Raw genomic sequence first — 11984 nt, 5'->3', positions numbered from 1 at the left:
CGAGAGTGGAGAAGTTCTGTCTTATAGCCAGAGCCAGCAAGGGGCAGGGATGCTAAATGTTCTACAGCCAAAAGGGCTTCATCGCATGACAGAAACGTTACACAGCAGCGATTAGACGGAAAGTCCTTATCGTAAACAAGTCGAATACGGAGAACCGTGCCACACACCTTGAGAAAGGAGTGCAAGGCATGATAAGAAAAAGATGGATTTACATTTACCATCAAAAGAGAATCCAAACCAGCAGAGATACATCCCTCAGAAGAACTCCCAGAGCAGGGGAGGCCCTTGTGGAGGGGAATCCTCCTTTACTCAGACCTGAAGATGACGTCTCGCGGGCCAGGTCAGCCACCTCACGAGAACCTGAAAGTTTTTTGTGTTTGACCATATGTAGAAAGTTACACAAAAATTAGCTCCAGGGGCAAGGGAAACCACCTACTGGGACTACAATGGGAGCGAGCGCTGGCTGCCGTGGACGGGGTACCTCGTCCCCATGCGGACCAGTCGTTTTAAAAAGGCCCCACATGATGCGAATGTTTGTCCACGACAGAGCTGAGACCCCCTCCCAAAGCATCCCAGCCTGGACACCCAACCATCCAGCACAGGACGGCCCCTATTGGGCGATCCCTCCAGCGGGTGGCTCCGCTGGTCCACTGGCAGCCTACGTAGGAACCATTTAGTCTGGCCCTTCACGTGCGACCTTACTAACATGGGTAGCCCTCTCCCCCTCGAAAGGGCAGAGCAGGGGCCTAAGCCCCCAGCCTAGCTCGCCAGGTCACAGGGGCACGCAAGCCCCCACCACGACAAGGCGGTTCCCATTTAGGGGGTAAATTCTTGTGACTTTTCAGGAGAACTTAATCTCATCTTCAGACAAACACTGAAACAACGTGCAGAGAGTAGTGAGGGAACGCGTACACCCTCCAAATATCCTAGTACTGAGAGGTCCTGAATAGCTGAAACAACTCATATACCCTAGTCCTAGCAACCGACACCTATCAAACCTGCCTCTGGTTCCCTAGTCATGTATACAAGGTAAAATAGTAGTTATTTATAAAAACTAATAAAACTATAGAAAACAAAAATAAAAGTTATTAGAACCAGAGGCTAGAAAAAAAAAGGGAAGTGACGTGGATATTACACTACGGATTTACTATTAAATGAATCGATGTTTCTTGACTATTAAGGCTAGGCATTTATGTATCAATGGAAAGTAATTTACCAATTTTTAATTCAGATAATGTCTTGGTTTTATGCATTTTCTGAATTAAGAAATGCTGAATCAGCAATCATATCAAAAAGATTGGGAAACACTAGTTTAGGATAATGTTGATTTATATCTCCTTGCTTTGTCAACACATTTTATTTTGGTAGTTTAAGAAAAGATATTTAGTGCATCATCAAATTAACAAACATTTGCACAGAAACAACTTTTTATTGTTTTTTTTTTTGCAGACATTGAGCAGAGTTAGTTCAAAGGTGTTCACTCTACAATGTATTTTCTAACTATTCATATTGCCAGTTACTTTATCATTAATTCACCATATCCAAATATTTATACATATGCAAAATATAGAAAATCTACTTATTCAATTGAAAATGGAAAAAGAAGGATTTGCTGTAGCAGTGGCAGCAAACACCTTGTCCCCAACTGCAACTGGTCCTTGAACATCGATAGCAAAGTGATTCCCAAACACTGGCTTGGTGGCCCAAACCTTGGCCAAGTCAGAAGGTTGCTCTAAAAGGCGATACCTGAGAGTAAAAAAAGAAAAGTAAAAGTATTACATAGTAACCGCCCATAAGTGCATGGTGTGTATGGATGAACACGTGTAGTTTGTATGTATTTGCGTTTCTCCGTTGAAGCACATTCATATAAAGAAAAATATATATATATATATATATATATATATATATATATATATATATATATATATATATATATATATATATATATATATATATACATATATATATATATATATATATATATATATATATATATATATATATATATATATATATATATATATATATATATATATATATATATATATATTATGTAAGAGAGGAGAATTGGCCAAGAACAACAAAATATAAAGGAAAAAGACACACTTAGTTGCCAGTCTCCTTACAGGGCCGATAGAATTAGGCAAAACATAGGGATAAATGTCTTGAAACCTCCCTCTTGAATGACGTTAAGTCATAGCAAGTTGGAAATACAGATACAGGCAGGGAGTTCCAGAACTTACCATAGGAAGGTATGAATGATTGAGAGTACTGGTTAACTGTTGCATTGGGGAGTTGGACCGAATAGAGATGAGAGGAAGAAGAAAACATTGTGCAGCGAGGCCGCAGGAGGGGAGGCATGCAGGTAGCAAGATCAGTAGCAATGAAAGATAGTAAGAGATGCAACATTTTGGCGGTGCAAAAGAGGCTGATCCCCCCCTCTCCCCCCGCCGTGCACCCAAACATGCGAAGAGTACTTCATGCAAGGACATTTTACTTATTTTTTTTATGTAGGAGAGAGGGCCATTGAAGGGCAACAAAATAAAAAAAAAGCCCACTTGAATGCTGGTTCTCTAGAAGATAGGTAATGGGTTAGCCAGAATTAGGGAGCAAATGTCTTGATATCTCTCTCTTAAAAGAAGTCAAGTCGTAGAAAGACGGAAATACAAAGGCAAGTAGGGAGTTCCAGAGATTACCAGTGAAAGGTATAAATGATTGAAAGTACTGGTTAACACTTGCGTCTGATATTTGGAGAGAAAAGGCATGAGAGAAAGAAAGCTGCAGGATGACGGGAGACATGTAGTTAGCAAGATCAGTAGAACAGTTAGCATAAAAATAACGATAAAAGATAGAGATGCAACATTTCGCAGGTGATAAAGAGGCTGAAGACAGTCAGTCAGAGGAAGGGAGTTGATGAGACGAAAAGCTTTTGATTCCACTTTATCTGCGTGAGTGGAACTCCCCTAAACATGCGAAGAGTACTCCAAACAGGGGCGGGTAAGGCCCTTGTACAGAGTTAGCAGTCTAAGGGGCAAGAAAAACTCACGGTAAAGCCTCAGAACGCGTAACATCATAGAAGCTGTTTCAACAAGAGATGAAATGTGAAGTTTCCAGTTAAGATTACGAGCAAAGGACAGACCAAGGATAATCAGTGCGGAACAGGGAGACAGTGGAGCCTCATTGAAGAAGAAGGGATATTAGTGTGAAGGTTCACCACGATGGTCAGTGAAGGGATAAGAAAGCCAAAGTTAGTGGTGAACATTGAAATTTCTAAGGATGGAGATCTCCGCGAAAGGGTAAAGGGGCAGAATGTGCTCCACTTTGGAGATTAAATAATCAAAGAATGTACTATATTCAGAGGAGTTAGGAGAAAGATAGACAGCACAGATGAACTTAGTTAGAGAATGACTATTGGATCGAAGCCAGTTGGTGGAAAACTCGTAAGATTCGAGAGCGTGGGGACGAGACCAAGTCGTTGCGCAAATAGACGCAGCATAAATCTTTGGAACGAAAATATTAATGGAGAAAGTAGGAGGGAACAGAGAAAGAGCTACTGTCAGTTGCCTCAGACCGCTGTGTTTTGCTGAGGAAAAGATGAGGTTTAGTAGAGCATAGGTGGTGTTCCATAGATTGAAAAGATCTAAGACCACCAAAAATATTGAGGGAGGTGTCAAGACATTTGGGGACATTTCTGGTACCCTTCCGAGAAGGGGACTCAAATGCTGGGATTGGAGTCGCCATTTATTTATTTTGAATTTAAGTGAAAGGTGTAAGTGTGGTAAGTGCATATAGTTTTGAGTGAAGAAGGAGACTTGTCTTTAGAGGGTAGGCTGTGACTGGCCCCTTGAGTTGTGAGATACACTGGTAAATGTTTAGAGAGATTACAACTACCTTTAATGGAAAGTTCACAGCACCCCCTGATTTAGTGCTATTAGACCTTGCTGGGAGTAAATGATCGTTTCGGTAAGTGTCTACTACCTCTTCCATATAAGGCCCTTGTAGAGATTTAGCCGTTCAGAAGGCGAGAAAATCTTGCAGAATAAAGGACAGACCGACATATTAAGTGTAGATGATGGGAACAGCTGAGTGTCACTGAAGAAGAGGAGATAGTTGTCTAGAAGGTTGTGTCAACTTAATATATGTACGAAATAAGTTTTAGAGGCACTGAAAACTTATAAGTTTTTTCTTGCCCAATAAGGAAATTTTAAAAGATTAGAAGTTAAGCATTCTGTGGCGTTTCTGCGTGACCTGTTAATATCGTGAAACGTTGGTCGTCTCTGAAAATACGTGGAAATGTGTAGGGTGGTATCATCAGTGTAGGAGTTGATAGGGCAAGAAGTTTGGTTAAGAAGATCATTAACGAATAATAGGAAGAGAGTGGGTGACAGAACAGAACGAACCCTGAGGAACACCACTGTTGATAGATTTAGGAGAAGAACAGTGGCCGTCTACCACAGCGGATAAAATTGCAGAGAGAAGGATATAAGCCGTAGGAGAGCACTTTAGAGATCAAAGCTTTGTGCCAAACTATCAAAAGCTTTTGAAGCGTCTAACGCTACACCAAAAGGCACGGAAGCACAGTTTTTAAGAACAATAGGAAGGATCCCATCAGGTCCATAAGCCTTTCAATTGGTGTAGGTCAACATGGAAAACATCGTTACAAAGAACTTTAATATAAGGCAAGAAATGGTCAGAGGGAGGAGGAGAGGGAGTGACAAGCCCAGAATCATATAAGGTGAAGTTGTTAGCAAACGTTTGAGAGAAGAGTTCAGCTTAGAAACAGGTGTGATGGCAGTTGTGTCATCAGGATGAAATAAATGAGAGAAAGATAAAGAAGTGGAATTATTGGAGTTATTTTTGGCCAGATGTCAGAATTCTCGAGGGGAGTTAGAGTTTAAAAGTTTTTGACAATTTCTATTTATTAAAGAGTGTTTGGCAAGTTGAAGAACAGGCTTGGCATGATTTCGGGCAGAAATATTAAGTGCATGACATTCAGGTCATGGAAGGCTCATGTACTTTTAGTGAACAACCTCTCTATCATGTATAAAACGGGAGCAGGCAAAGGTTGAGAAATTTTATGTTGAGAAAAGAGAGTGAGGAATGTATGCCTCAATGCCGGACACTATCACCTCTGTTATACGTTCAACACACAGAGATGGGTGTCTGACACGGAAACAGTAATCTTTCCAGGGAAAATCAGCATAATACCTCCTCAGGTCACTACAAATGGGAAAGGTAAAACGCCAGAGCATCTTCGCTTTCTGGGATCCTGATGAGGAATGTGAGAAATAAGGCAAGATAAATATATGAGGTTGTGATCGGAGGAGCCTACCGGAAAAGATAGGGAAACAGCATATGCAGAAGGATTGGAGATAAGGAAAAGTCAACAATGTTGGGCGTATCTCCAAGACAGGCGAGAATACGAGTAGAGTGTTGCACCAGTTGCTCTAGGTCATTGAGGATAGCAAAGTTGAAGGCTACTTCACCAATATGATTAGTGAAAGGAGAAGAAAGCGAAAGCTGGTGGTGAACATTGACGTCTCCAAGGATGGAGACCTCCACGAAAGGATAGAGGAATAGAATGTGTTCCATATTAGAAATTAAACAGTCAAAGAATTTAATATAAGAGAGAGAGAGAGATAGACAGCACAGATAAATTTAGATAGGGAATGTATATTGAGTCGAAGCCAGATGGTGTAAAGCTCGGAAAATTCAAGAGCGTGGGCACGAGAGCAGATTAAGTCGTTGCGCACATAGACGCAAGTTGCATACAGCTTTCGATCGAAAAGTAAAAGAGAATAGAGATGTGATTACTATGAGTTCCCTCAGACACCTGTGTTTCGGTGAGGAAAAAAAAAATATATGAGGTTCAGTACACAAGAGGTGGTGTTTTACAAATTGAAAATTAGATAAAAGGAAGCGAATGTTGCAAAAGTTATTAAAGAAATAGTTGAGGAAGTTATTAAGACAATTTGGGTCGCTAACAGAATGCCAGTCAGATCTGGGGATATTTATGGTCCTCTCCTCAAAAGGAAACTCCGATGCTGGATTTGGTTTTTGAGTGAAGGAAGTGTGTGTAGTAAGTGAATATACTTTTGTGAGAAAGAGGAAAGTTCTGAGATACAAAGGGAAACTTTCTGCAAGATCACAACTTGCTTGATGGAAGGTTCACAGCACCCCTGAACTGATCAAGACCAGAATTGGACTGGAGCAGAAGTAGTGCTACTAGACCTCGCTGGGAGTAAATTATAGTTTCGTTAGGTATCTACAACCTCCTGACAAATATTTTCCATTGTTGTGACCACAGAGATACATGGCAGAAGTTAGGTAGCAAGATGGGAGTTCTAGCAGAGAGGTAGCGGAAATGTGTGGAGTTAAAGACCTTTCTGCTGAACTGAGGGAGAAGAAGACTGAGATAGTTCGAACAGGTGAGAAAGGCTGCGGGAAGGGATTTTGAGCTAGGTGGAGGAGGTGAGGGTTGAGGTCGACGGCCGGTGACAAGGCCAAAGAAAAGGTGGATATGAATCTTTTTGGAAAAGAAGAACATATGGCACAGGATCGCCAGTTGTAGAAAGTAGTCATCGCCCATCCAACTTCACATGGGAAAATGTGAATGTTAAACGAAAATTATGATGAATGATGATTATGATGATGATCCCCTTCCACCATTGACTACCGATCAAATAACTAGAAGAACTTACTCATAGACATACACCAACCAACACAGCTCAAAGGCAAACACTATTTAGAAATAGACAAGGCCGTAGAGCGGATACACAACGACATACTGACATCAGCTAACAGACACATGCCAAAGAAATACCACACAATCTACAAAGCCTTCTGACTATCTGTAAAAACACAGAAATTTTCCATATGCTACGAAAGTCCTTCCTGTAAAACATACACAACCACGGACCAATACACAATGACCTTCACCTTTTACGCACACAAATGAGCAACAGACTTCTGGAAGGATGAATCTAGTCTCCCGTTTGGACGGAGCAGTTCTGGCGCATGGTGCACAAGCTGAAGGGATGTCAGCGGGAAAGATTTGAGAACCTCTTAGTGGACGGAGATTGCATCCCTAACTCAGATCAAGTAGCCAATTACACGGAAGGACCTGCTCCCGGACATTATATAGGTAGTTACATTTTTTTACGTTTCCCTTTCCACCAGATACTTTCAAAATGCTTTCAAATGATCAAATATCACTCATTCAAAAATACGGAAAAAAACACCCATGTTCTAAAAAAGCTATCGCCTTATAAGCCAGTTACAAAAAAAAAAAAAAAAACTTTCGAGCGCATCATTCCTCAGCGTTTCAGGACGTATCTCGAAAGCAACGAGTTACCATCACCATGGCAATTTGGTTTTCGCAGTAACTCCTCAAACGAGAATCCCTTAAACAGTAATGTCGCACACCTAAATTCCAATTCATTATTTTTCAAAACTTCAGTAGTGAAAAAAAGACGTTAAAAAACAATTGACACAGTCCTGCATACCTACTTAACCCGTACAAACAGGTTGTCATTCGATAGCGCTGCATTGCTGCGGTCCGATTGTCATTAAATGAGACAGCTACTTTGACTGTTCATAAAAACCGCACTAACATTGGCAGCGCTACTATATTTACTCGTGACGTAGGTCTATGGTAACACTGTCTTCCTACAACACCACCAACCCCAGCCCACAACTCTCGTGGACCAGTGAACCCGTGACCTTCGTGGCATGCGTGCCCGCCGCTTTGCCCCAGTAATTTACGTAAAAACTTTACAAACTTTTTTTTTTTTATTTATACCATGTGTGCTTTTCACGGGAATTTCTGGGCTAAAGGAGGTATTATTTTTGGGTACTACCTATCTCAAAGCCCAACCCGCTAGAAAACCGTTGCCCCGAGTGAGGAAGCCCAACCTACACCTCGGACCGTGGACAGGATTGGAGACCCCTCGGACCCCAAAGCACGCATGGTTCCATTGTAACAACTATGGCTCCTGGGACTAAAATGAAGCTAAAGTTCAGTAATAGAAGTGACGATGATGATGTTACGCGTGGTAGCACGTGTACAGGTCAAGTGCTTTGTAGAAAAATACGTAATTATAATCAGCCAATATTCATTGAAATGAATAATCTAATATGTGCTTCAAGTCAAATATAGTAATACCACTGCAAGAGAAGTGCTATGTGTTATACAAGTGTAATATAAGTGTTATATAAGAAAATAATACAAGTGGAATACCATATTGGCACCCGTACCAGGGAGGTGGCGAGTTGCCGCTAACGCAACCTTCTCTATCGGCGGTTATTCTGAGACAACCATGGTGAGTAGAGCCAAAAAAAAAAAAAAAAAAAAAAAAAAATATATATATATATATATATATATATATATATATATATATATATATATATATATATATATATATATATATATATATATATATATATATATATATATATATATATATATATATATATATATATATATATATATATATATATATATATATATATATATATATATATATATATATATATATATATATATATATATATATATATATATATATATATATATATATATATATATATATATATATATATATATATATATATATATATATATATATATATATATATATATATATATATATATATATATATATATATATATATATATATATATATATATATATATATATATATATATATATATATATATTGATGTATTGTCATGTCTATTAACAGTAGATATTTTTTTCAGGTTAATCTGTAAGAGTTGAATTTTTTTGGAGAAATGCGGCGCTGGGAGGTTGCGAATTTTTAGCCCTTCGGTTTGTACGGGTCAAAACACAAAATTTGCAACATCAAAGTATCTTTCTTATCACAACAACGGTACAGTTTCTTGATAGAGAGAAAGACTAGAATCAGCCACCAGATCACCTTTTCAGACTTTTAAACACCTCAGTATGGAGTCCCCACAAAGATCTGTCCTCTTCTTCACGTTGTCTAATATATACATAACTTACCTAGCCCCTCTTCTCATCACAACTGATTAAGGATACAGTACGCTAATGATGTGACACAATTGGCACGAGCTAAAATATTAATAATTTAATGAACGAAATTAAAAATTATCAAGGGCTACAAGCATACGGGAGCTAAAATAGCGAATTGTCTCACACCCAGAAAAATCTAGTTACATATTTCAGCATCTAGAGGAACCAGCCTCGCCAGACCTCCTTATTCCAGCAATTTCTTAATCCAGTCCACATTCCCATCGGTGAACAAACAAAAGTACTTGGCCTCACCTATAAATATCTTAGGGTAAAAAAAAATACACATCACAAAAAATTGCCTTACCTGCTGAGTCCTTGAGCAACCTGGAGAAATTTAAAGACAATAGTGAAAAACAAGACCATCTTCACCAAACCTTTATTCTTCCTCTTCTAACATACATACTGTCCACTTACTCTCTCTCTTTCTGCTTACACAAACCTAAACCTACATAGGTGATTCCACTTCAGGGTCTCTCTTTCTCTTAACATCCCTCTACATAATAAATATCAACTAATAGCTAAACACATATGACTTTTTAAACAACCTCCTACTAGCCAACCGCCACCTACGTCGCAATAACCTCTTTGACCCCCATTGTTGATCCTCCTGACCCAATCTATAGCAAATTAACGGATACCTCCTCTTCTTCCTCCCTATCTCTTTCTCACCACTACTCATCTTCCTTCCCGCCAATCAAGGTGTCTTTTGTGGATCATGGTTGTGCACTCAACTCTGCGACAGGCTCACGTGCCAACGCCTAGTGTTTCTTATATATATATATATATATATATATATATATATATATATATATATATATATATATATATATATATATATTTTTTTTTTTTTTTTTTTTTTTAAGGCTTTGTATTCATATTATACATTATTTTTATGTCTCGCAGCCTAGGCTTTGATGAGGAACCGGACTGTTCCCAGGGAAGGGGCTGGATAACATATCACCTTCAGTAACATCTCATACCCTATCCAAGGGAGTGGGCTCGCGTACCAACACCTGCTGTGTTTTTTTTTCGTGAATTTTTATTTAAATTTTCTATTTTATTTGTTATTTTTTCACCTCACATCTTGTGTTTTTAATGGGGCACCTGGCCACTTCTTGGGAGGGGGGGCGGTCAGCACTACCACATCCCTCCCACCTGTCGGCACGATAATGGGACCCTCGGGCGTTAGCATGACGTTCCATTTAGGTATCCCTTTTGTCTGTCTGTACTGATGGCGTGGTGGGACCCTGGAAGCATCCATGCAGAGATTCATCAACACCCGCACAGAGGTAGTTGGGTGCAGTCAGTGTCACATCCTGTCATCATACCATCCACTCTCACAACCACAACCATCATTATCTATTCCATTTGCCACATGAGATGCTGTGCCATTATACAATCATGTCGATTTTCTTATTTTTTCATAGCAGGTTGATATTCTAGGACGAGACAGATCATCAGAGGCTTCCCTACAGGAATCACCAACTGGGAAACTAAAGACGCCGCCTTCATCACTCATCACATTCATTTTCACGAATGAAAGCAACAATAACTCTCCCACTCATCCATCCCGTCAATAAAAGGCGTTTTCAGTAGCAGTTTGCAAAAGGCGAACGGTCCAGAAGCGTTCGCTTTTACACGCGAACGCTGCTACTGAAAACGATAGCAACAGTGCCAGACGAATCTCCTTCGTCGCTCGCCGGAAAAACTATTGTACTCTTTAGTCACAGGATCACAGCAAGCTGAGACGTAAAGCCTCATTCCACCGTAATATAAAGATATTATTATAAGAATGGGATAATTGAAGGCAAGGCTCAAATAAAACACTACACATTTAATTTTTGCAGGGAATATTTTCTGACGGCCCCGGTACACACGGCAGAAGCTGGGTGCAGATATCCAAATGATTTTTGTAGCACAGATCTGCGTCTACCTTGATCAAAAACATATTGTCACAGACGTCACAGGTAAATCTGTGTAAAAAAACTGTTGATAATTCTTTATAACAAGTCTGTCCCTCCATTCCCCTCCATCCTCCATCCCTCATTAAAAAAAAAAAAAAAAACTACGGATATTTTCCATAATATTTGAAGTTTTTCCAACCTAACCTAACCAAGCATAACCTAATCTAACCTGGTATAACCTAATTTCTAATGTAATCTCACTGGACCTCGCCTGCTAGGGCATTAAACTAACCTAATGTAACTTATCCTCCCCCACTGGATCTCCCCGCTAGGGTATTAACCTAATTTAACATAACCTAACCTAATTTTACCTAATTATGGGGGTTGCGTCTCCTGGACAACCCCCCACAATAGGGCATTAACCTATCATAACCTAACCTAAGCTAACCTATACGGAGGCGCAGCCCCCAGTGAACCTCCGTTAGGGTGTTAACCTAGTGCTAACAAGGAACCTAAAAGATGATAACGTTATGCCTCTCGAGTGACAGCGCGTGATTGGAGGGATTAGCTCTATAGATACCATGAAATATCCTTATATGCCGCTACCCACAAATCCCTGTTTATACCCACAAATCTGTTATAAACAATTGAAAATCATTTCAGTGTTTACTCTTGACTGGTGCAGAGCTCGCTGGACTTAGAAACTGACGGCCAAACTAGACGCTTGCGGCTCAATTATTTTATGTTTACGGCAAGGTCACCAAGCCTTCTACATATGTGAGTTTCGTGTTTGTACGTGAAACGGACCTTTAAAAGATTAACTAAATTGTTTTATAATACGTGAGCGCCTATGGCGGTGTTGAGACCAAATAATAGAGGTGAATAGAGCCCTTAAGATCCCAGGTATCACTTCCCTGTCACATTTTCCTACTTTATAAGGTATTACAGGTAATATACCCAGTATCCATTAATACACAATATGCCAGATAAGCCGTTACACCACTAGTGACTGCTTGTCATTCAG

General features: G+C 39.6%; 1 protein-coding gene across 2 annotated transcripts in view; it reads right to left on the bottom strand.

The window, feature by feature from the left end:
• Positions 1-1341: 1341 nt before the first annotated feature.
• LOC123500317 (mitochondrial amidoxime-reducing component 1-like) overlaps positions 1342-11984 on the bottom strand; it is a gene marked incomplete at its 5' end in the record, with an annotated part of 20523 nt that continues 9880 nt past the window's right edge. The window contains 1 exon segment of one of the 2 annotated variants that reach the window (XM_045249016.1): positions 1342-1746. In XM_045249016.1, the coding sequence (XP_045104951.1) occupies positions 1584-1746 (163 nt within the window). 2 annotated transcript variants of the gene reach the window in all.

Source organism: Portunus trituberculatus, unplaced genomic scaffold (genome assembly GCF_017591435.1).
Source record: "Portunus trituberculatus isolate SZX2019 unplaced genomic scaffold, ASM1759143v1 PGA_scaffold_202__28_contigs__length_962959, whole genome shotgun sequence".
NCBI classification, from domain to species: domain Eukaryota; kingdom Metazoa; phylum Arthropoda; class Malacostraca; order Decapoda; family Portunidae; genus Portunus; species Portunus trituberculatus.
Note: the sequence above shows the minus strand (reverse complement) of the source record. Positions and strands in the feature narration are given on the sequence as shown.